We start from the raw sequence: 26,869 nt of genomic DNA, 5'->3' as shown, positions 1-26,869 counted from the left end.
ATATGACCACAGTATTAGAAATTTAAAAAAAGAAGGTCTTAGCTCTGCAGGAAAATAATTTATATAAGGCAGATTTTACAGTATTGTGTTCTGTCTCCTACTTTCATGTTGCTAACGTGACGGAGACAAAAATGAGTAACGTTAGCAACATTTGGACATGTCACATGAGCAACAACATCTTTAAAAGTTAAAATGTATGCACATAGTGATGTTTAATATATGCCTGGAGTAATAAAATTGTACAGTCTGGTTTAGAATTTCTAAATATACAGAATGTCATTTGCAGGTGTACTTTATATCAAATGAATACACAAGAAACCAAAAAAATAGTAACGTTAGCGACATTTGGACATGTCACATGAGCAACAACATCTTTAAAAGTTAAAATGTATGCAAACAGTGATGTTTAATATATGCCTGGAGTAATAAAATTGTACAATCTGGTTTAGAATTTCTAAATATACAGAATGTCATTTGCAGGTGTACTTTATATCAAATGAATACACAAGAAACCAATTCGTAATAGTAACATTAGCAACATCTACTATCATGATATTACGTTTTGTTGCGAATGTCTTTTTGATGGACGGAATACATTTCAGGTCCTCTTGTAACGATATTACATACAACTTGCCTTTTTTGCTTCCCCATCATGTGAAGGAACTGACTCCGAATCTATTTCTGCAAAGGGCGATATCGTAACTCCTATACAGGAGAGTTACAGATCTAAATATATGTTGCTCACGTGACACTGATTTGGACGGAAACCTAGAGCAGTAACGTTCGCAAAAAATAAAACAGCCAATGATATTGATTCCTCAAGTCCTTTGACCCCCTTACGTCATCCAAATTTAATATGATTGCTATTTTCAATTATTTATAAAACCCAGGATAAAAATAACTACAATTGGCTGTCTGAGAACCAACAAGAAAATTGCGATTGTGACATACCACAATGGACGGAAAAGACGTGACGTTAGCAACAATATTATTAAATTACCTTTTTTAGCCTTTACCAATAAAAATCTGCCTTAAAGTTATGAGTAAAACACAAAAGAAGACTTTTTATTAAAATATAAGTCCATGTTATTAGGCTCCACTTATAAATAATACTTCAAAATTCCACTCCAAATAAGCTGGATGTCAGTAAAGTAGGTCATGATGTCTATTCCATGTCCAATATTTTGAAATTGAAAACCCTCTAATTCCAACAAAAAACACAAACACAGAGTAATTTTTATTTTTATTTACTCAGAAAGACACATTTTATTCAATAACATAATGCATTACTCCATTACACAGTCTGTTTCACAGTTTCAGCAATTGCTTTTTTGATGGATACACAAAAACAATAATTCCTTTTTATTGTAAAATCTGCCATAAATAATTATTTTAAATTTTTTTTTATCACTAAGAAATAGAAATTGTATGAAGGAAATTGTGGTAAATGAGGATTGATTTCTTTGTCTTCAGAGCCAAGGTGGATGAGACACCGGAGGGTATGGCTACAGAACTGAACTACGATAAGTTTCTAACCTGGTCTGGGACACATGTAGATATGTGGAAAATACAACATCTATTTAACATACACACTGCTATAGGGTGAGTAAAACTGAAACACCATTTCTCTAGTAAATGTACAAAATCTGTTCACATAATTACCAAAGGTCTGATGAATGCAACAATCTGTATAACATACACTCTGTAAGAGAGTATGTAAACATATTGACGATCTCTCTGATATCTATGTTTGGAAATATTGTAAGTAAAATTGTACTCTTAAACAAAATATTGTGAAACTTTAGTTAACAGCAAACAAGATACTTGGATTAAAGTGACCCTACTAACCAACATTAACATTACTTAACATTGAATTTAATTTTGTCTAACAGTGTTTCTTCGTCAATAATTGGTGTACTCATAATGTTTATTGATGGAATGTTGCTTTACTTATTTTCACATTGTATAAGGATTTGAAGGATAAGACTGTAAGAGATATCACTAAATTCTTTTACAGTGAAAGAGAATAATAATATCAAATCTCACATCTTACATCTTACATCTTATTTTGTCTGATGGTATACATGTTGGTGTGTCACATGGTATTGATTCTATGTTTGAAGGACTCCTCCGGGTGCAGGAGTTTCTCACTGCATTGAAGACCAGTTGGTGGACTTCGGCTGTTGTCTGCTCTATGGTCGGGTTGTTGTCGCTTTGACACATCCCTCATTTCCATTTACAATTTTATGTCTGGTCATACAGATTTATATTTATGTTTTATTTATTTCAGACAAAGAGTGGTCAGTATCAAACACACCTCCCATCCCTTTCATCCCGTCAGATCTGTAATAGTCAGCCATGACTGCAGTATTAGGATTGTGTCGCCACCTACTGGAGATGTCATAACTACTTTGTTATTGGACTCTAAAATTGGAGTAGTCGATGCTGCCTATTCTATAGAATATGGTATGGTATATTGCCTGTACTTTTATAAATAAACAATACACAATCATCCAATTAATGCGTTTTCCTTTTCCTTAATGAATAAATGTCTCAAAGCAAATATCTTTATGTCGCAATTTGTTATAACATTTTCCCTCAAATGACACTAGGACAACTGGGCAATGCATTCAAAAAACTATAAATAGAAAAACATCTATATGAAAGTAGGAAAAATATTTACAAAACTGTATGTGTAGATATTAAACCAAAATTAGGCATCTAGAAGTCAACATACAGTACTCAAGGATACTGAAAGTCAAGCTTTGAATCTCCCGTAGAGTTGACAAGTTATAAATAACTTTAAAAAGGCTAAATAAGATTTTAGATTTCCCAAGTCTCAAACTTTTCAAAGGAAAACACCTTTTTATAGGCCATGTTCCAGAATTAGAAACTAAATTTTTATACTTCCTAGAAGAATTGGTGATCTTGCCTTTAAATTTATTGATACATCATGTTATACTGTAGTCTTAAGAGAGCTGATTATACCCTTCTTGGTATATAAATATATTTACTGGTATTACATTTACTTCTTTCCCAAAAGAACATAGGCTTAGATAAAACAAAACAATATGCTGTGGATTCATTATTATTCGTTGGATACCAATTTGCATGTGTTTTGTGGGTAAAGTGAATCACAAATTTAAATGTTCAACAAATAACATATTTTCAATAGGCTTTGCATACAGAGATTGGCAAAACCATGAAATCAAATATACACCAAAATGCAAGTTTAAGCAATCCACAAAAATTGATACCCACGAAAATTGATGATTCAACAGACTTATTGCCGATAACCCAGACAGCTAGAAAACTTGACACTACGACTGTCAGGTTAAAAGTGAAGGCTTTTAAAATAAATTCTTGCACATGAAAATTTTCACAAGACTAAGTTAGAAAAATCTTAAGCATTGTTAATACAAATGTTTCCCGCCATTCTTGAAACGCAAGAAAATGTAATTATATTATGAAAAACACCTAAAGTATATGACATTAAAAAAAATGCCACATTGATATGTTATTAGAAAGTATCAAAAAGAATATTATAGTATATGATTTATATATTTTTTACAGATGATTTGTTTGTTGTTACAAACAATGGAGACATTATAAAGAGTAAAACAGATACAAATCCTTGTCGAATTATTAACACCTGGAAATGTGAGAACCCAAAAGGTTAGTAGAACATTTTTATCTTCATAAGTGTGAGAGCTATTTTGTTTTGGCTGTAGAGAATGTCTCAATATAATAATCATGAAACAGCAATGGCATAAGCTATTTGTATATAGTAACAGGAACCGACTGTGAAGACTGAATAATGACCGATGAATCAGGCAGATTTGTACTAGCATCAAATATGCTGTGGTCATTATTATATTAATATTCATATTAATAATTATTACACGAAAGATTTCATCAACTTTAAATCATAAATGGTAAAGGCATCCATCTTTCTGCATCACATGTGCATTTCAACTATGCTCAAGGTCAAAATGTGAAACAATATTTCATATAGATTGAAATTTCCTCAATGGTAGATGGTTCACTATTTAACAATCCTTGTCAATTAGAATTTGAGCGGTAGATGGTTCAATATTTAAATCAAACTTTTCAATTCTCTGTACAATGAAGTTGCTGATGGTAAAAAAAAAGTTGACTTGTCTGTTGCCACAAAAGAATCTTTCATTTGTCATTTCTGGGCCTTTTATAGCTGACTATACTGTATGAGTGTTGAAAGCCGTACTGTGACCTATAGTTGTTAATTTCTGTGTCATTTTGGTCTCTTGAGGAGAGTTGTCTCATTGGCAACCATACCACATCTTTTTTTATATTCAAGTTTTGTAAGATCCTCTTCATTTTTAAAGGGAAAAGGGGGGAGGGGCTTTCCTTCTATTATTCAATTGTATGAGTATGATACTAAGGATATTGTTTATGTATTTGCTTTTAATATATTTGATGTAATTTTTTTCAGAGGCCTGTAACTATTTACTAGTGTATGAGTATGTACCTGACTTTGATACTGATGTATGGGCTGCATTTAAACGAGGTCTAGCAACAAAAAGCATCAAGAAAGATGCTAGTGATGATGAGGATGAGGAAGAAGAAGAAAAAGAAAAGAAAAAGTCCAAGAAAAGTCATAATAAGACTCTCCTGCTTGGAGGAAGGAAAGACGGATCTATTTGTGTATTTGATTGGATTACAGGAAAAGTGACATTTAAAGTTGATGTAAGATTTTTTTTATGCCCCAGTTATAGGCTTTTTATTTTCTGGTCTGTGCCTCTGTCTGTCTGTTCATTTGTCTGTCAGTTGGTTTATTAATCTGTTCGTCCGTCCATTCTTCTGTCTGTCCCAGTTCAGGTTAAACTTTAAGTTTTTTGGTCAAGGTAGTTTTTGATGAAGTTGAAGTCCAATTAACTTGAAACTTAGTACACATGTTCACTATGATATGATCTTTCTAATTTTAATTCCAAATTAAAGATTTCCCCCTATTTCCACAATCCACTGAACATAGAAAAGGATAGTGGGGATGGGGCATCAGTGTACTGGGGACACATTCTTGTTAATTAAATGTATGATCAGGTTTCATAATGGCTGCTTTCAAAATTTGAATATCAGTTGGCACCTGTAACACTAATCACTTTCCATCCAAGTACCTTGTGACACAGGTCCATCCACAGTATTGGTATATTTGAAGATAGCAGGATAGGTATTATGCAAAGTACATTTTACAAAGTTTGAAAAATTGTGTTCTCTTAATTATTGATATATATTAATGCCATACTTCTTGGTTTTTTTCTTTAGGCTCATGGATCTAAAGGTGTATTGAGTATGATTGCCAACTCTAAACAAGATCTGGTTATCTCTGCTGGCATGGGTGAGAATATATAACTAGGCAATTATTTGTAGGAGTACCCTTTACAAACCAATTATTTAATTATAAATAAAAGATAAGCGATGCAAAATAAATTTGTTCTTATGTAAAGTTGGGATAAAAAAAATATACTAACACCATTAGAGCTCTTCTTGAATTTGAATGATATAAACGGATCTGATGAATTGGTGTTTATCACTGCGATTATATTTATTCCAAGATGAAAGAATGCTTTGTTAACCAAGATAAAAAAAAAAATGGGAATTATTTTTAAGCAGAATAAAAAAAGTGTTGTAAAGGAGAACTGAACCTACAACAATGCAAAAGTGGGTGTATAATGAAACTGTTTTAAATATTGTCATATTACTGTGGATTCATTTATTTTCGTCGGTATCAATTTTCGTGGTTTGAGGAAAATTTGCATATTCGTGGATATATAATTTCGTGGTTTTGGCAAAGTCTACACTCAATCTTTTAGAAAATTTGTTATTTGTTGAACATTTGAATTCGTGGTTCTCCTGTACCCACGAAATCACTAAAATTGGTATCCAACGAATATGAATGAATCCACAGTACTCTATATGTTATATATGGTATCATTTCAAAATATGAATTTATTTTCCAGATAACTTCATTAAAGTTTGGAGGTTATATCCTTTTGCTGAGGAGGCATTAGCTCCCTTAATGGAGCCTCTGTTTTGTGCTCAGACTCCAATACACATGACCATGCTGAAGACCAATCTGTGTGTAGCATTACAACAGCAGACGACAGCTACGTACTGTATAGTCATATACAATCTGAAGGACAGAAGTAAGTCTTATAGCTATAGTAAAAAGTAACCTTTCCCTCTGGACAGAAATTCATGTTTTTGAGGAAGAAAATTATGTTTCTGAGGAAGAAATTCAGTTCCCCCCTAAATTGGAATTCATATTTCTGAGAAAGAAATCAGTTCCATTTTAGAAAGTAAAAAGTTTACTTTCAAATTAACTTCTTCCAGTATGATTTGGGGAAAAAATTGATGAAAAATTTGTGTCTTCCGATTTTCATTTTGGGTTAAAAAAAGTGTATTTGTTGGGTTTTTTAAAAATTTTGTTGTGCAAGTTTATAAAAAGAAAAAGCACAGCCAGTAAAGAAATTTTAGCAAAATATGTAATCCATATTGGGCATATATAATTACTGCTGTATTGCATGCATTTTACATTTAAAGCATCATATACTGTGGATTCATTATTTTTCGTTGGATACCAATTTTCCTGAATTTCCTTGATACAGGTGAACCACAAATTTAAATGTTCAAAGAATAGCAAAATTTTCATTGGCTTGTATGCAGACTTTTGCAGAACAAAGAAATTATATGTCCAGGAAAATGTAAAATTTGTTCAATCCACGAAAATTGGTACCCACTAAAATAAATGATCCACAGTACCCTTTTGTAATGTCTATATATAAGTATATTTAATTAAACTACAATTGTTAACCATCTTCATACTAGTTGAGAAGTTCTAGATAGATTTTTAAAGAAAATAATGTTATTCTATTTGAACTGGTATTTATAAATAGCATCATTCATGATTGACTCAAACCTTGAAATGACATTTCTCTTTAAAAATACAACCTTTCAAAGATATGTTGTATTTTCTAGAAACTAAAGAGCCTATAACTACATTATATTCAATGAACCTCTTCTATTGACGCGCAAGAATTATAATAGTTTTTTTCACAGAATTTTAATAACATATGAAGTTGGTTAGCACCAAATGATTTTCCCCAATTTTAAAATTATTTTAATATATACATATATAATGTATAGTAAACCGAACTAAAATTAATATACTGTAATGTAAATTTAGCTCACCAGCAAGGGAAAGCTGACTTAAAAGCAACCGCTGAGGTTATAAATAGTAAGTCAGAAAGGGGAGTTAACTTTGTTCCACCATGGTTTTCAAAAGTTGAATGAAAAAAAGACCTTATCTGTTGTAAATATTCAGAATAATTATTTGCTGAATTGCTTTCAGAAACCTTCAAAATTTTAGTAATATTGTGATATTCTGATTTCATTTGAAGGAACAGCAGAATTGACTAATTTTTATTTTATTCCCAAAATGATTCTTGACCTATCATTTTCAACTTTTGAAAACCAGTCTGTATATTGGAGAGTATTTGCCTGAAAAACAAAATCTTAGCAAAGATCTATCATTTGTATACAGAAAATTAGCAGATTAATGTGTAGTTTATAACCAGAACACTCCTAGAATATGTTATACTGTATATTGCATGTGAAAAATCCATGTTTAGTCAATAGAACTGATAGAACCAGGAAATTTTTTAAAATCATCTTATGACTTAAAAAAAAAAAACCAACATAAATGACAGTGTTTTATATTTAACTAATGTTTTTTAATCTTCTGCATTTTTTTATTCTTCACATTTTCTTATAATGACAGACAGAGAAATTACACTGTCATATGAAGCATTCATTATTGAATTGAGGGTTCAAAGATTGTTTTAAGATTTTACTTTTCAAGCATTTACTTCAGAAGAATGTTACACATTTGTTTTATGACAGGAATGCATTGTTTTGTTTTTCAAAGAATTTGTTTACATGTGTTATTGGTCCCGTACACAAGAATATACACATACACTTAATCCTTGTGTCATTCCAATGCACATAAACTGGATTATATACAAACAAAAACATAGCTATGGTCTTGTCAGTGTTCTATTTAATGAACTATACATCAAAATGATGTTCTGTCAGAAAATCATGAGGATTTTAATGTTTTTGTTTGTAATTAGTCCAGTATATGTTAATTACACATATTTACATGTCCATTGAATTTAATATATTTTATTCCACTTTTCAGTTTTTAACATGCCCAAAGATCAAACAGGTTACCTTTTTGCACTTGCCAGATTTATTTTACCTCAACTATATGAAGTAGATATTCCAAGGATAATGACTTGTAGAACATTGAAATTGTAGGGATTTAGTAGGCCATTCTATATAGTTTTACTAAAAACATTCAAAATTATCAGAAACCATTCAAAAATAGATTCTACTTCCAAAATGTTATCCTTTGAATGTTTATGTCTCTGTGTTCTGCCTTTTTCTTTCTGAACCTTTGTAGATATATAAATTTTATTTAGAATTATCCTATTGATGACTCTGTTTCAGCAAGTTGTTTTATAATATCAGACTTGTGTGGCTTTCCAAAATTAGAAGTTTATATTTTACTTGTGTGGTAGTAATTTGTGGCTGATATATTGCTTGCTTAAATTATTTTAAGTTACAATGTGAATCTGCACTTTTGTTCATACCATGTAAACATCAAAATGGTGTATTTTATGGCTGGGTAAACACAATCTCACTGCTTTCTTAGTGATAGAATGTCAAGCAAACACCATTGTATTCATGGACCATACTACAAAAACAAACTGGATATAGGATGAACAACATTAATTTTAAAAATGAAGAAGAAAATTCTTACATTTAATTTAAATGTTTGGTTGTGTCAATTGTAAATTTAACTGTCATAAACAAAGATTTGAAAGAAAATTCATAGTTTTAATTGTCAGTTTTACTGTCACAAAATATACTTTTAAAATAAGGTGAAACTTTTCAATCAGAAATGATGAACACATTGTATGTGAGATGATATATTCATGGATTTAGATTTCATATGGTAAGATTTTGTTCATTGCATCTGTCTATTCTGTTTAACATTAGGTTTCTGTCTTATTTCTTACTTTAATATCCTATAGAAACTCTCCTGACAGAGAAAGAAGACAGTAAGTTATTACATAGGTCACAACAAATTCATTTCTCATTCTTTATTTTTTTGGTCAAAATCATAATTTTTATCCTGTATCAATTTCAGGAAATTCTAAAATACAACTACATGTCAACTGCTTATTTAAATGTAACAAGAGAGAACATCTACACATAAAGGAGAAACTTTATTTTAATATTTTCTTATTATAGTTTGAGAATGATTAAAACTGAGGAATGCTATGTCAAATTTAATTTCTAAAGCAAAAATCAAAAGAAATATTGAAAATGAAATTGATGTGGCCTAAGGTACAGGTTGGATAATACTGTTTTGGGGACATGGAATATGTAATATGTGTGTTTCAAATTGCTAAGATGGGAAGTTCTGACTTCTTAATGCATTAACAGAGCAGGAGTTTAACTGCAATAAAGCAAATTTAATAATAGACATGGAACTGATTGGAACATGATATGAATATTTATAATAATACCCCTGCTTTACCGCTTAAAAAAAGGGGGGGTATACTGTTTCACCTCTGTCTGTCCACCCATCCATCCATCCGCCAGTCTGTCATTCTGGTCTGTCCGTTGAATAATTTTCTTCACATTTTTCTCAGGAACCACAATATAAAGATTTCTGAAATTTTATTGCAGGGTTTATATAAGTCAGCTTTACCGTCTGATGAGTTTTCAGATTCATCACTCGACAATTTCCTGTTTACGGAACACTTGCATATTTTTACACTATTAAAATTATCCACTTGTGGCAGGGGTATCATCAGTGAGCAGTAGCTTGCAGTTTCACTTGTTTATAATTAAACCTTGTGAAACCATTTCTCAGTGTCTCAATATAATGGAAAATTGTCTGTAATTTTTTTGTCATTGTAAGAAAATTGTGTTGCAGGTGGTTGGAACATTTTTATGTGCTCTCAAAAAATCCCTCACCCCCTAAAAATTAGTATTTAATTGATGTAGAACTGTTTACTATTTAGCTACAACAGGCGACAATACAAAATCTTTGAATGTAAGACAGCTCTGCTTATGGATAAAATTTCTTCTTATTTTTTTTATGTGGTAAGGAAGGTTTTGGCAGGAACACTGGCAAGCTATATGGTCATCTCCTCAAGTGAAATACCTACAGGATTATGAAATTCTCCAACAGCTTCTAGCTGCCCTTGGTCATTGACTATTTTAACCTAAACATCAATTCTGGTAGTGTACATGTTCTTCTATCTGCACCATTTTGCTCCCTGTTGACAAAGCAAGCATCTTACCTCTCTGTGATTGTTGTTAGGAGCACTGTGGTGTCATTGTGAACAGAGCAAAAGTTTTGGGATATTTGACCCAGGCATTGATAAAGATTGTGGATTCGTTTTATTTATTACAGTCAAATGATGTTTTCATCGAAAATATTTTATTTTGATAAGTGCATACTGTTTGTATATAATGCTTCTATATATGAAATGATTGATTTTGAAAATTAACCAGTTCTGATATATATCATAATATGTATAATTTTGTTGTAATATATGTTTTGCTTAACAATTGAATTACAAGTATTTGTGATCTTTTCAGCAATAATGTTAAATTTTTAGATTTGGAAATCAATAGTAATAAATTTTTCTATAAAGATAATCAATTTTTTTTTCTAGAATCATGGAACTTTTTAAGAAATAAATATGAATTGAAATAATATTAATTTGCTACCAAAAAATGGAAAGACAATCTGTCACAGAAAAAATGTATCCAGAAATGTTCTGATGTTATGATTTGATTTAACATGGGAAGACATTCTATTGAACAGACTATAATCATTTACAGAACTATTACTTAAAATGTATGATTTTTAAAGTTAATATATAATCTTTGACAGTCATGAGACACTAATTAACAGAGGTGAATTGTTATTTGCAGATCGATTTGACCATTCTCCAGATGAGGACCACAATGATTCTATAACGGGTCTAACAAGTTGTCCCAGGCTTAAGTTATATGCCTCTGGAGGTATGGATGGAACCATACGTATCTGGAATGATGAAAATCAATTAATAAGGTTAGTAATGTCACTGTGACCTCAGACTTCAGCCTCGGGAGATATAGATGGAACCCTTTTTTATCTGGAATGATGAAAATCAACTCTAAGTATTGTTAGAGTGCCTAGAGACTTGAGTATCGGGAAGTATGTTTTGATGAAAATCAGCTGACCAGGTACCAGTTTTAAGTATCATGGTGTCTCAAGGATGAAGCCTCTTTTTGTATTTATGGAACTATATCTATCTGAAAAGATTAAGGTCAACTGATCAAGATACTATTGTTAGATTGCCCTCAGACTAAAGTTTTGGTATAGATGGTATGAATAAGAAAATTGCTATCAAGTTTTTATTGCTCTGGTGTCTGAAATTTGAAACATTACCTATCAGGTTAATGATAACTTATTATCATGTATCTTACGATAAATCTAACTAATGTATTTATCTATTTATAGGTTACTTAAGTTGAAGACTATGCCATACAGTCTAGGGTTCTGTAGTGAGAAGGGAGATTTATTGGTTGGCATTGGAAACCACTTGTACCTTATCCCTCATCAACATTGTAAGTTTCAAATACAAGGCAGCACTCGCACCCCCAAAGTGGAAAGGGATTAATATAAGTTGCAAAACTTGTTTCCCAATCCACTATAAATAAATATGATTAAACTAAGTTTTAAACAAAATAGTCTCCTTAGATATTAGATTACATTTGAATGTCAAATTTACATTTTATAAGTGAAATTAAGAGAACTGAACATAACATTGTATTTTCTTTGAAGTTTAAGAAGAAGAAGTTTCGTGTGCTGGATTGCTTTTAACTATTTTTATTTTTTTACCTTTGAATTCATGTCTCAATTATATTCACAGTCATTGTGACTGGGGCGATACAAATATCTAGCAATGTTGAAATACAGAAATATTGCTACTTTTCAGACCTACCTAAAGGATACAGATTAAAGATGGTTTCTATGAAGTTTGCCCAACCAAAGAAAGAACAACCTTTACCATTTGATGCATTGAAGCTAAAGACACTGTCAAAAAGAGACTTTACCAGAATAAAAAAATCACATTCATCATTCAAGTAAGTATCAAATTATGAAACGAATATTTAAAAACTTTATAAATTTCAAATGTAAAATGCTTTTAGGAATTTCCCTTTATTAGAAATGGTAAAATCCAGAAAATTCAAATGATGTGATATATAAGTACTTGAATGACTGTTTTCTTCTTGTGTGTCCACTTGAACAGATCCACCAATTTGAATCTTCAATCTGTTTACTTATTCAATATAAAAAGAAAGGATAGTTTGAGTTAACAGCGGGTGTATGCTAAGCAATGTGTATATTAATGTTTTAATGGAATTTACAAATTGTTTACTAAATGTTAGATGTTTTGGCAAATAAGTCCAACATATTAATTACTTTCTCTGTAGATATGATCATTTTGAGGACAAACTTACTCCCGAGGAGGAGGAAGAGGTAACTAGAGAAAAGAAGATAAAACAAGCAGCTTTTGCTGTGTTATCAAAGAGAGATTCTGAACTACAGAAAATTAGAGAAGGTGAATTTGCTGCCAAGAAACCAAAGCTGATGACTCAGGAAGAACAAGATAGAGCATTTAAAAACTACATGAAGATGTTTTATGACAAACCTAGATTAACAGTAAGTTTTATGACAAACCTAGATTAACAGTAAGTTTTATGACAAACCTAGATTAAAAGCAAGTTTTATGACAAACCTAGATTAACAGTAAGTTTTATGACAAACTTAGATTAACAGTAAGTTTTATGACAAACCTAGATTAAGTTTTTTTTAAATTTCATGCAAAATCTATCAGAACTTTTTAACTTATGATGTTTTAAGAAAAATAAGGATATAGATCAATGTATCTTTTTAGAAAATATAGGCTTTGTAAATTTTTTCTAAATACTGATATTTTTATATCACAGGGAAAGATGACATTTAGTGATTGATAGGTTACATACTTTTGGGATTTTTGTTTGTTTTCAAATTTGAATGGTCTTCAGCTTTGCAAATGATTTGACCTTTAAACTGCTTTGTTTCCAGTGCCAATAATGAGACTACTAAATTATAAGTATGGTATCTTTGATACATTTTGCAAGTTAGTTATTTAGGAACAAGATATTATGTATTCGTCTCTATTTAAAGATTCCACCAGATGACCCATTTCCATCTGATACAGCCAGTGATTATCTGAGGAGAGGTGAAATAGACGAAGGTAAACATTAACTTTGATAATAACATTACAGTCTATATTAGTTATATATTATAATCATTATTATGCTAATTCTATTGCTATCCTACAAAAGCATCAGATAAAAATTCTAAAACTTTAAGCATTATGATGTCATAGGAATTATCATTGCTTTCTTGATTCTCTCTAAAAATTATTTAATACTATGGATTCATTAATATTTTTTGGATGCCAATTTTCATGGAATTTGTGGGTAGAGGGAAACCTTAACTTTAAAGAATTGTTGAAATTCAAATTTTGAGTAACTTTGATTGAAGCTATTGGTGACACCATGAAATATAGATTTTGGCATATGATACATTTATCTCCCTTTGAGGATTTTTTCTGGATTTTTGTAAAAATCTGTTTGTAAAAATGGCCTCCTTATGAGCCTAAATACATTGTGGAACTTTATCTTAAGTGAATGAAATTGTAAAAGTCGAAAACTGAAATCATTTCTAATTTGAACAGATCATTATTGTAAAATCAGACATAAAAATACTTCTTCAGTCTAACATTTAACAATAAGCTTTCATACTAACAATTCTGAAAAAAATCTTATATTGTAAACCAACTTTTTATAATTATAATCAGTTATTTATTTATGCAAATTTCAAATGAAAAATCTGGCTAAAGAGCGAAAAAAATTGAAAAAAGTATTTGCAAAAAGTAAATAAGTAGTGATTTAAAAGATCTCTTATTGCAATAAAGATTTTATAACTTAGTACCATAATAACAATTTATTTCAACTTTTATAGCATTATTACAAATCAGTAAGTAATAACACACACATATATATGTATATATTCCTGGCTTTTAGATAGATCCTATTTCTATCTGATTATTTTACTACTTAGTGAGGCTTATGTCTCTTTAGTCTAACCTTTTTCATGACTATGCTGTATGGATATTGTCTTGTATTGTCTTGTATTCTTTATATATTTAGTATTGGTACTTAATCATAATTGTAACATATTTGCAGTCATGCAGTTAGATGGTACAGTACTCTATTATTTTTCTTCTGGGTTCTTGAATTTTTCTGCTTGTTGTTTCCCATGAGATTCAACCAAGCCCTCACAATACATGAGATACAACCAATCCCTCACAATACATGAGATACAACCAAGCCCTCACAATCCATGAGATTCAACCAATCCCTCACAATACACGTGATTCAACCAATCCCTCACAATACATGAGATTCAACCAAGTCCTCACAATACATGAGATTCAACCAATCCCTCACAATACATGAGATTCAACCAAGTCCTCACAATACATGAGATACAACCAAGCCCTCACAATACATGAGATACAACCAAGCCCTCACAATACATGAGATTCAACTAAGCCCTCACAATACATGAGATACAAATGGTTTAATTGACTTTAAAGAGAAGACCTCAAATTAAAAACATTTCTTAGATTAAGTAAATTTGATGAAGTTTCGTCTTCCTATTAATTTCAAATAAAGACACCATAGTGACCATACACTGTTTTGTTTTCAGCAGTACTGTAGACCTTATAATGCTCTAAATTTTTCCAACACATAACTGTTTCAAACACTTTGTACACGCACACCTTTAATGTAATTACTTTATAAAAAGGAGAAAAGGTGACAAAAGACAGAATAAAAAGTTATGAGTTGACAGAAAACAGACAACTATATATATACAAAAGAAATGACAAAAAACAAATAAAACCCAGTGGCACACAGAAAACTAAAGACTGGTGAAATTGAACTCTAGTAACCTGATCTGTATTCATACCTGCTCCACCAGTGGTACTTATTGTGTAACTCATAGCAAGTTTAAATTTAAGTGATGTCACTTAAGAGGTATAACATTGTGGCTATCACCAAAAATAAAGGGTTGAAAAATAGACATAAAAAACAGAAAATGACTTATATTTTTTATTCCTCTGGAATGGACTGTATATTTTGAAACTAGTGTTTGCATTTGGTTTTAGCAAATCCCAGTAGTGACAATCCTTAATGCTGGAATAATAATTTTAATTTATAAGCCCAAAAAATAACTAATGAAGATAAAGTGAGAGTTTTTAACCATGGAACTTGTAATGCTTCATTGAGTAATGTGTAGCATTCATTACACATTAATTAATCATAATAACTAGCATTGAATTAGAAGTTCTGAAATTACATTTTAAGGATGCATCAGTATCTTCTAAACATCAAGAGTAAATGATATTTTAGATGAGGTTTATACATATTTTTATCACTATGTAATGTGTGTAGTTAATTCATACTAATGAGGTTTTTCATACTAAGGTTGTATAGTGTTATAAGGAAGAAATATATGCATAATTGTCATTATATGACCATTATTTTGTAGAAGATGAACCATGGAAGCCAGAAAGAGAACCATCAGGATTCTTTCCACCATTGTCAAGATCTAGTACATTCAGGAAATCACAGGGCACCCCACCAGAGCCACTGCAAGCTGCCTACGAGAGTGCTACAAGTAGTGCCGCTAAGAGTGGGCTTGTACCTAACTCTGTATTAACCAAGATACTATGGCCCCCACCACCTCCTCCCCCTCCCAAGGATACTTGGAAACTTCCGACGTTTGAGGACGGCAAGATGGTGGTTCCAGAACCTGAGGAAGAGGTAGGGTGTTCTGAAAGTAGAATTCATTTGTTTATATAAAAATAAGGAGATGTGGTATGATTGGCTACAAAACAACTATACACAGGAGTTTAAATAAAGTGGGTGTAAGCAAAAAAGGCAACCATATGACCTTCAACAATGAAAAAAAACCCTCATACCATAAAGTACCCGTAGGTTAAAACATTAAACAATTTTAACGAGAAAACTAGTAGCCTAATTTATCACAAAACAATTTTCCCCCAAAAAAATTACAAACATGACATTTTCAATCTCTGAATATATAATCAATAGACTACTGTGTCATCTTTTTTATCTTTAACAAGGAATATATATTTCAAACCTTTATTTACTCCAAATTGTCCAGCAGAAAATTTCAACTGTCATCACTTATAAATGTCAAGTCTGTCAGATTATTGAATAATTAACCAGTTATTTTGGTGTATGAAATAACTAAAAATTCTCTTTTTGTTTAAATACATTTTAACTTTATGTGGTCTACAACATTTAAACTTGTTAAATATACTTAGCCTCAATAATATACCTGTTTTATCCTCCCTTTATCCTTCAGGAAGTAGAAGAACAACCGGCAGAAGAAGAAGAAACAGAAGACCAACATTTAGAATTCGTAATCGACGACTGGGGAGAGAAAGAAAGTATTAAATCAGACAGTTCTGTCACTTCGCCAAAGTCTCCTAACAAACGTGAAGTAACATTTAGTAAGAAGGACACAGTTCATGAGTTTGACAAAGACAAGGAATTAGCCACACCCACTACTGGTAGTCGTCAATCATCAGGACTGATGTCAAAGTTCAAGGACATTATGTCTAAACCACCGTCTCAACAGGTATCAATCATTCTTTGTTTCTTTTATCATACAGTTTTTAAAAAAGTTTCATATAAACTTAACTTAACAATTCAAACTAGAAAGGTATGTTTTGCTATCCTTTTGTGATGCAAGAAATTAGTGAATTCTTTTCCTTTTCATGCATCCAATACCCATATAGATAATTTTGACTAGAAATGTGCTAAAAGAATTGATTTTAAGTTTAGCTTAACATTTTAATTTCATATATATCAATAAGAGAGGCTAGGTTTTTTAAAATAAAGACATTATCTATTAAAGTAAAAAAAAGGAAAATTCAATATAATATAATATATAAAGATGAATAAAGAGGTTTCCGAGTTAGAATAATGTAGATATGTACAACCATAATGAGTGTTATCTTTTGATTGACAGGACGATGATGATGCCTCTACAATCACACTCACACCAAGATCTCCAACAGAGATGGCAGAGGCGATCAGATCTAAAGAATCATCCTTTAATAAACCGCCATCACCACCAAAAGATCCTAAACCAGTTGTTAAACCACCGTCAAGAAGGGAAGTTAAACCACTTAAACCATTGACACTTCCACCACCACAACCAAAGGTTGAGAGAGCTAAATCTCCAGCGCCATTGGTCAAACCATCCGCTCCACGACAACGCACACCTACACCACCTAGACCAGAAACACCGCTGCCGAATTATGTCACTCAATTCCAGGGGGCTGATTGGTTTGATAAATACTTCCCCAATTGTAATGAAAATGTAAGTTTCATATGTTTATATTATTTCATTACAATCATTATTTTAATGTTATGACAATTACATACTGTGGATGCATTTATTTTCATGGGTATCAATTTTCTTGGATGAAGGAAAAATCACATGTTCGTGGATATTTGATTTCATGGTTTTGCCAAAGTCTGCATACATACATTTAGAAAACTTGTCATTCGTTGAACATTTGATTTCGTTGTTGACCTGTACCCACGAAATCCACGAAAATTGGTACCCAACGAATAATAATGAATCCACAGTAGTAGGAACAGGAAGCACTAGCCCTCCATACACATTGATTTGTTTGATAAATATTTTTTTCATTGATAGTGTAAGTGTGAATGATAATATTGCATTTTAATATAAATGAAATCGCAGAAAACTTTCTTTAAAACCAGTCATTCAAATCTATTTGTTTTCTTTACTCTATATTACAGGGATACTTTGACCTATACTGTTTTTTTTATAAATTATGACTTGGATGAAGAGTTGTCACATTTGCACTCATACCTCATAGATCTTATAATATCTTTAGAAAAACATTTACTTCATAAGATTGAATATGGTTATTAATTCCTTTCTTCTTGTATAGTTAGCATATATTATATTAAAATATTGTTTTTTACATTATGTTAATTATTGAGTATATAAATAAACTATGTAGGTAACATAAGATGTATTTTACTTTACAGACTTTCCCTAAACCTTGGAATGCTGACACCTTCATGACAATGTTAAGTAGACTGTTACGAGTGGCAGAGTACATATTCAAAACCAAGATCACAGATTCTCTGTCCATGTTATATACACAGGAGAACATATCTGACCCCACTGCACATTCTGTTAGTAAGACAATTATCTCAGTGTTAAATAGTCCTAAGGATCCACCAACATGTCTCGTTGAGGATCAGAAGTCATTTATAGTGGCAGCATTACAAGCTCTCAGTAAACTTGGTATTAGGGATAAAGATTTTATCACAGAAATGATGGTGCAATTCCTGGATGGAGATAAAGAAGTCAGGTATTGTCATATTTATACATTATTCCATATATTGTCTAAAGTGGTAGATTGTGACAACTATATCAAACCTTATTGTTCCATATATAGTGAGCACTAAAGTGTTAAATTGGGACTTTTATTATGATATCAAGACTTTGAATTGGATGTTATTTCTGTCACTGGAACAGATGAAAATAGTTTGCCCTAGTTTTAAATGTTAATCTATAAAAAAGAATTGCTTTTTAAAAATAATCCCTGATTTTTCAACTATTTTTTTATTCTGTTCCTACTTGCACTGATAATGTCATCTCAATGAAAAAACCATCAATGTCAATGCAGCAACACAAAAAAAAATCCACCAAAATATTTCTTGTTTCATATTGTAACAATGTTGTATCCTTTTTTCCAGAGCAACAACTATGGACATGTTAAATTCTTGTGGCTTACAAGATCAACAAAAATATTTTATCAAAGAATTAGATTCCTGGGATATATGGAATGTGGAAGAGGCTGATCGTAAAGCAGACTTACGAAAAATGGTGCATTCTTGGCTAGACAGGTGAGATTTGAAAAGAAGTGTATTTATATTGGATTTATATGAATCCATGGGCTAGAAAATGAATAAAGGAAATGAAATAAAAATCATGTAGTTAATAAAAACAGTAGAGACTATCAAACTATTTATGTAACTTAACTATGTTTTTAATAAAGAAATGATTTTCTTTTTTTAACTTTATTTCATATTAAATAATTTTTATTTTAGGTGGATGACGTCATACAAACTTCATTTAGAAGATACAATAGAGAGAATGAAGAAAGGACAAAATATTCATGGAAAGTTAAATCGGGGTAGTAAGGGTATTCTTAGAAAGGTATGCTTATTTTTCATAATACAAAATATATCATAGTTTATATACATCTGGTATAACATAGAACAAGTCATAATTAATGTGAGTAAATTCATTTATTAGGTCTGATATTAGAATCCTTCTTAGTTGAAATTGTTTTAAGATAACAAAAACTTCATTCCAGGGGAGATAATTCAATTTATTGCAGTTTATTACTTTGTTACTTTTTGTGTCAGTTTTATTCTATGAATAAGCAGTATGAAATGAACCGTTACCCATTTCATGTTACTTACCTAATAAAGATTTAAATATTTGTAGTTTACACAAATCACTTACTTGATAGCTGTATATACTTCAATGTCTATATTACAGGGTAGTACAGATACAGTCACTACTATACCTGACAGGGCAAGCATAACTGGTAAGTCCTCCATTATGGTAGATCTGGTTGCAGATGTTGCAAAGCATTTTTTGGGGTTTAACATATTTCACAAAGTATAATATGCATTCAATATATAACAGAAACATTTAAAAACCTTGAAATATTAACAAATAAAGTGTATCCATTTAGAATCAAGAGAAGATATTTTCATTGAATTGAGAAGGCAATTTTAGTTAAACAATATAAAAATAAGGAGATTTGGTAAGATCGTATTTTTTCAAATTTTAACTAGGTTCACATTGGACATTTTATACAGCATATCTAAACACATTATTCCATTTTATTTCAGTAACCTTTGATCAGCCCCCTGATCAGTCCATAGTAGATAGTGCTACCTATATAGATTGTATTAACTACTTTGTGGAAATGATGATGGACAAGGCTTTAGATGGACTCAGAAAAGGAGGAAAGAGGCCCCCTGGTGCTCAAGAAAATGTTGTACAGGCTAAGAATACAGTACTGGTGCTACCTAAATTACCTCAGTATGTACTGTTATATATCACAATTTCTGTTCCAAAATATGGAGAAAAAAAAACTGTTGACCTTTATCAACTGCCATACCTATTGTATTTATTATTCTAACATGACTTCCTTCAAAAGCTTTGAGTACACACCCGTGGTAAAGTATCCATATATTTTTTAGGCTGTTCTGATCATACTCCCACGTCATATGCTTTTTTATGAATGAGCTACCCGACGTCATAGAAAGTTGACAACAGATCTAGAATATAGGCATTTTACGGGGAATTGGTTATTTATATACCATGATTATCAAATGTCATTAATAAAGTTCATTTTCCCTTTCTAATTCCTTAATATGTCAATGTCTTATCGCCTGGACTACGCTCATAGGGAAATACCCCAAAATGGTACCCCAAGAGCGAAATTCCAAACACTTTTTTTTAACAATTTTTGTTATATGTTTTTTTCATTTTTAACTTTTTTTTTTTTATTTCAGTATAAAGACAATATACGTGTAGTGTCTTGAAATATGAAATTTATTTGTATTCGGCACGAAATGGGAAAATGCTCGGTAGATCCTCGCATTTTCCCGTTTCTAAGCCTCATACAAATAAATTTCATATTTCAAGACACTATACATATATTGTCTAAATACACCCTTGTGAACCATAAATCATCAGAACAAGGTAACGTAAACAAACGATGCTAAAATGTTTTATATAAGCCATTTTGCATACATATAAGACATTTAGGTTCAAGATGATTTAGGTTCATCCATGTTATTGTAAATAGTAAGCATTTCACTAATTCAGTTTGCTCCATTCTTTTACGTCAATTTAATAGTGTGTTTATTAATGGGAACAGCAAATATTGCCTTCAACTAGAGCATCTCCATCTAAAACAGTTTCTGTATTTGTCCTATAAGAATGGAAATAATCAAACGAGGCTTGAATATATTGTGATTTTACCACAGGTTGTCCATTTTATGCTGACATTTTACCACTGGCTATTGTTCAGGGTAAAATATTTGTCAAAAAGGGCCAAACCGTGGTAAAATCATGATATGTTCAAGCCCCCCATGAATTATTTCTTAATGAATTTGGTCTCGTCCTGAACAACCATGAAGTATTTGCTACTGGACATTCAGCAACCAACAATCAATCAATTAATCAATATTTGAATACATGTTTGTTTATACATAAAAGTTTGATAAAGTTTTGACCAGAGGACATCAACTTCAATTATTCCTTTATTGTCGAGCCTTCAACTTTAGTCGAAAAAGCGAGACTAAGCGATCCTACATTCCGTCGGCGTCGGCGTCGTCCGGGCGTCAACAAATATTCACTCTGTGGTTAAAGTTTTTGAAATTTTGATAACTGTCTTAAACTATACTGGATTTCTACCAAACTTGGACAGCAGCTTGTTTATGATCATAAGATAGTATCCAGAAGTAAATTTTGTAAATAAATAAATCCATTTTTTCCATATTTTACTTTTAAATGGACTTAGTTTTTCTGCAGGGAACCATTACATTCACTCTGTGGTTAAAGTTTTTAAAATTTTAATAACTTTCTTAAACTATCCTGGGTTTGTACCAAACTTGGACAGAAGCTTATTTTTGATCATAAGATTGTATCCAGAAGTAAAGTTTGTAAAAAGATTACTTCGTTTTTTCTGTAATTTACTTTTAAATGGACTTAGATTTTCTTACAATCATAAAATAGTAACAAGAGGAATATTTTTATTGATTTTTTTCCTCATTGTTGTTGAGCCTGTGATTTACAGCAAAAATAGGCGAGACACTGGGTTCCGCGGAACCCTTACGAATTTTTGAAAAAAGAAGCACTAGAAATTACACCAGAACAACCTTAGACCTGAATGAACAAAATTTTAACGAAAATGAATTAACTTTCAAGTAGCTAATTAAGTAATATGTTTTATTGAATTTTATTATTGTAGCAAACCAGCTTTAGTAAGACTGGGTGAGACACATACAAGTCAGTGCAGACCACACAGGGAAACTAATTTACATATAGGTATGTTTTATCTACCTATAAAGAATCAGGTTATTGTATAGAGTATAGTGCTGTTCACTGATTGTTAACCTAGTTTATATCTACCTATAAAGAATCAGGTTATTGTATAGAGTATAGTGCTGTTAACTGATTGTTAACCTAGTTTATATCTACCTATAAAGAATCAAGTTATTGTAAAGAGTATAGTGCTGTTAACTGATTGTTAACCTAGTTTATATCTACCTATAAAGAATCAGGTTATTGTATAGAGTATAGTGCTGTTAACTGAATGTTAACCTAGTTAACTACCTATAAAGAATCAGGTTATTGTATAGAGTATAGAGCTGTTAACTGATTGTTAACCTAGTTTATATCCATTTATTGAATTTTAAGTACTGAGTCTTAAACTTATTATTAACAGTTAACTTTGTAAAAGTTAAGATGATAACTCACTGAGTTTAAAAGTGTTTCTTTATAGTAAAAAAGGTTTACCGTCTTTTGGTATGTATAGTGCGCATTTGTGTATAGTGCGCCCCTCTGTGGTACAAGAAACGAGAGAAAAAAAGTTAATTGGTCATATAATACTCCTAGACATTTTCAGAAAAGTTACAGCTCCAAAATCGGCAAACAGGAAGTTTATCGGTAAACAGGAAGTTTTTTAAATGAACACCAATGTCGGAGAATTCTGTACGGAATACGTAATTAATATGAAATTGAAAGTATTCTAACAAATGAATAAGAATTTTATAAGTTTGAGATAAATATTTTAATTTAAATTTAATAAATTGTTTGAGTATCAAGGACAAGATTAAATGTCCAAATTATTGTTCTGATTCAAACAATAAAATAATTATGAATCAGTCTAATAATTATAATTATAATTAATGTCATTAGTGCTGTAATAAATTGTTAAAATCTCATTGTTTTTATTTTTTGTTTGATGATTCTAGCTGTTAATCCGGATTATCACACCTCAATCAACGGGTCTAATTGATGTCAAAACAAATCAGTGACAGGTTGACCTTGTTCCTTATTAAATTCGTTTAGGTTACAATTATGGGATTATCATGTTTTCAAACATAATTTCTTGAATGGTTTTAAACAGTTGTTTAAAATTTTAAAAGTTACAAAGTAAAAACGTATTTTTCCTTATAAATTTTTCATAGAGTAAATCATCACTTTACAATATTAAGTCACATGACTGACCCACATGACTTGCGATCACCTGATCAATACATTAGAAAAATGGCGGTTTATCTTTTCAAAACGAGCGTGGTTTATTCAATTTTCATACACTTTTCATCAAATCTCTATGATGAACACATACAAAAACAGTAAGTTATGACAACAAGGAACACAGAGGCTAATTTAATCGACAGCAAAAGCTTTATTGTGTCTTTATTAAGACTTGGCAAATTACCGGATTGCAAAACAGATGGACAAATTTACACAATAAACGTAACAACAAAGATATAAAATGTATTTTATTTGAATAAAACATGACAAATCAAAAACAATACGATACATATTACAATAATAACATGTAAATCATAAAAACAATCGAGGTTTTAGCAAAAATACTTCACTTGGAAATTTCTTTGTCGGAGTTTGGACCTGAAAAAAAGACTAAGAAATTGTTTGTAGTCATGTATAACACGCACCCCTCTTACAAGAAACATGACCTAGAGTATAAATGTGCGCGTTATACATACCAAAAGACGATAATATCTTTAAACAGCCATATACTACTGTTGCCTTTACTTATTAAGGAAAAAAAATATACACATTTATCCTTGCATCTTAAACCCATCATGAAAAGAAATCTTGTGTAAATGAAACAGTAATTTCTCTTTTAACATTTGTTTGTAAAAATGATTTTTCTTCCATAGACTATCGATACCCTTCAACAACAAACAGAGGTTATCAGCCACCACCTGGATCCCTGTCAGGGTTTGCACCCAGCATAAATTTACCAATGAAACCAGTTTACATTAACCCATTCCCATGTGAGGTAGATATGTATGACACTCGATTCCAGGAACCAATACTCATTACACTCAAATCTGCACAGAAATACTTTGTACCAGCACAGTCAATAGTGGCAGACATGTTTGAAACAGCCATCCCTCCAGCACGATGATTGTAAGATAGATGGCGCTGCATGATGATCACATGACTTGGTTTGTCCGTCAGTCACCAGTGTGCATTGTTTCTCACAGAGACAAGTTATTGGTTATACTTCTGTAAATAGCCATTAAGGATTCAAAATATAGTGGATGTGAGTACTGATCCACTAGGAAGATATGTTCCTATTGGTGAATTGGAAATTGAAATAAATTGATATATTTTATTTGAAGCCGAGCTGTAGTAATTCAAGGGATCATATCTAAATATTCTGCATACCGATAAATCTTGTAGAAACAAAAAGCCATCAGAGATAAATTTATGGGTTCTTTTGTGTTTTCTTTCTTGAAGTACTTGAAGCATGGCACAATATTTATGAGTTAAAAATAGAAGTAACTTCCCACATGTTGCTATCTGTAATTTCTTCAAAAAGTGAAATTAAAGTCATTGTTAACTATGTCTAGCTATGATTGATATCTCAGAAATGATTACATGTAAAAGATATAAACCAATTATTATAAATATGATATGTTTTCAATTTAACTTGCATTTGATAAGCCAATGTTCAACTGATCATATATAGTTAATTACTACAACTTGAGCTTTAACAATAAGGAAGTGGTAAAACTGCTGAAGACAACAAATATATGCCCACATTCAACTAAACAAGCAAATCTGTGATATGGATTTTTATTAAAATATATTTTTAAGATTGTTTATGCAAATATGAATTTTTAGATTGTATATGCAAATATGTTTTTTTTTACCATACATGTCCTTTAATTTAATAGAATCAACTGTGATAGTGTTGTGATTTTTATACATAGTTTGAACACAGTGGTCATCCTTATAAAAAGGGTTTGTTTGTATTGATTCCTGGGGAATTCAGGTTGGTACAGATTTTGTTATAAGTAATCACTATTGCTACATTCCTTTTTCATTTCTAAAAGCATGAAGGATGTGTATTACTTTTAAAAGCAACAAAATCAATTATAACAATTATGCTTTTAATTATTTCTTTTACATTTTTAATAAAAAGTATTTTTTCAAAGACAGAAAAAACAATCTGTTGTCAGATATATTTTAATTCTGGTTGAGAATAAATTGTACCATTTTATGTTTTATATGATAAAATATTGGAGTTTATTGAATGGAGACATTAAACTGAAATGTATTTTATATATTATGTACAAGATAATGAGGAAAATCGTCATGAATAAATTCAGTAAATTCAGATATTAGACCAAAATAAAGATCTGTTAATTGACATGTAATATTAGTCACATCCTGGAAATTGGTGTATTTTCCCATTGAAGTAAGATGTGGTATGATTGACAATGATACAACTCACCACCAGAGATCAAATGATACAGGAAATGACTTTTATTATTATAAGATTGTATACTGTAACATTTATATAAAAGAAATAGAACATTATTACGTACAACAAAGGTTGATATTAAACCCTGAGAGGACACACCCCTCTTTTCCTTTGTTCAGTTATTTTTCTTGGAATTAGGAAACCTTGACATGACAGTCAGTATTTAACTAACTTAATTGTATTTTGTTTCATCACCATTAAATCATTGGATGCAGCTCTATATATATGTTATGATGTATGATTAAAAAGACTGGAAATAAAAAGAAGGCACTGCTTGTCTACAATATATCAGTTGGTTTGATAGCAACAAAGTTACAGTTCAGACATAATAATCATAAATTGCATTTAAAAAGAATTTGATGAATAAGAATTGAGTTAAAACATTATTAAGGTTTTAAACTGTTTATATTATATGTAATATTTTATGTTGTTAACATTTTGTTAAGGAATCATTCTGTTTACATTGATTGAAATAAAATTGTTGAATGTGCGTTTCCGAAGATTTTACTATTTTTTTTTGTATTATTTTGTTGTATTACGGACCGATTAACTTCAGGATAAATACTTATATACCATGAAACACCAGCTTGTTCACAAGAGATCCAATATTTTGAACATATTTTTTTCCCTCTTAGTTTTGTCTTCAATGTAGATAATATTAAATGATAATGATAATATTAATTGTTGGTAAATTACACCAATTAAAGCACTCTCTATGTTGTGAAGCCCAGTTTGTTTTATTGGTGGAAGTGAGAGTTCCCAGAAAGAATCCTGAACTTCAGTAGGAATTCTTTCCTTGTTGATTAAGATAGAAGTGGAACATTGCTGCCAAGAGTGAGGCACAGACTCACAATTTCTATTTTGAATTGATAGTTTTCACTGAGGATAACATTCTTAGAATACCTAACCACCAAGGCCCCTGATAATGTTTGTCATGTACATTT

The 26,869-nt window shown here is 30.9% G+C and overlaps 1 protein-coding gene across 4 annotated transcripts in view; it reads left to right on the top strand.

Moving 5' to 3' along the window:
• LOC134702452 (WD repeat-containing protein 97-like) overlaps window positions 1-26,415 on the top strand; it is a 31,988-nt gene extending 5,573 nt beyond the window's left edge. Inside the window, exons 8-30 of one of the 4 annotated variants that reach the window (XM_063563355.1) lie at window positions 1,474-1,602; window positions 2,291-2,466; window positions 3,574-3,675; window positions 4,472-4,725; window positions 5,302-5,374; window positions 5,997-6,182; window positions 8,237-8,263; window positions 11,056-11,194; window positions 11,627-11,733; window positions 12,105-12,252; window positions 12,604-12,832; window positions 13,340-13,409; window positions 14,407-14,421; window positions 15,776-16,050; window positions 16,619-16,894; window positions 17,288-17,641; window positions 18,346-18,674; window positions 19,063-19,212; window positions 19,417-19,525; window positions 19,874-19,922; window positions 20,233-20,425; window positions 22,365-22,441; window positions 24,310-26,415. In XM_063563355.1, coding sequence (XP_063419425.1) covers window positions 1,474-1,602; window positions 2,291-2,466; window positions 3,574-3,675; window positions 4,472-4,725; window positions 5,302-5,374; window positions 5,997-6,182; window positions 8,237-8,263; window positions 11,056-11,194; window positions 11,627-11,733; window positions 12,105-12,252; window positions 12,604-12,832; window positions 13,340-13,409; window positions 14,407-14,421; window positions 15,776-16,050; window positions 16,619-16,894; window positions 17,288-17,641; window positions 18,346-18,674; window positions 19,063-19,212; window positions 19,417-19,525; window positions 19,874-19,922; window positions 20,233-20,425; window positions 22,365-22,441; window positions 24,310-24,560 — 3,718 coding nt within the window. In that variant the 3' untranslated portion in view covers window positions 24,561-26,415. Of the gene's footprint in view, window positions 1-1,473; window positions 1,603-2,290; window positions 2,467-3,573; window positions 3,676-4,471; window positions 4,726-5,301; window positions 5,375-5,996; window positions 6,183-7,222; window positions 7,274-8,236; window positions 8,264-11,055; window positions 11,195-11,626; window positions 11,734-12,104; window positions 12,253-12,603; window positions 12,833-13,339; window positions 13,410-14,406; window positions 14,422-15,775; window positions 16,051-16,618; window positions 16,895-17,287; window positions 17,642-18,345; window positions 18,675-19,062; window positions 19,213-19,416; window positions 19,526-19,873; window positions 19,923-20,232; window positions 20,426-22,364; window positions 22,442-24,309 lie in introns of all 4 variants that reach the window. The other 3 variants (XM_063563353.1, XM_063563356.1, XM_063563354.1) reach the window with 3 other exon arrangements.
• The last annotated feature ends 454 nt before the right edge of the window (window positions 26,416-26,869 follow it).

Source organism: Mytilus trossulus, unplaced genomic scaffold (assembly GCF_036588685.1).
Source record: "Mytilus trossulus isolate FHL-02 unplaced genomic scaffold, PNRI_Mtr1.1.1.hap1 h1tg000463l__unscaffolded, whole genome shotgun sequence".
Taxonomy (NCBI): Eukaryota; Metazoa; Mollusca; class Bivalvia; order Mytilida; family Mytilidae; genus Mytilus; species Mytilus trossulus.
This window is presented reverse-complemented; position numbering and strand designations above follow the sequence as displayed.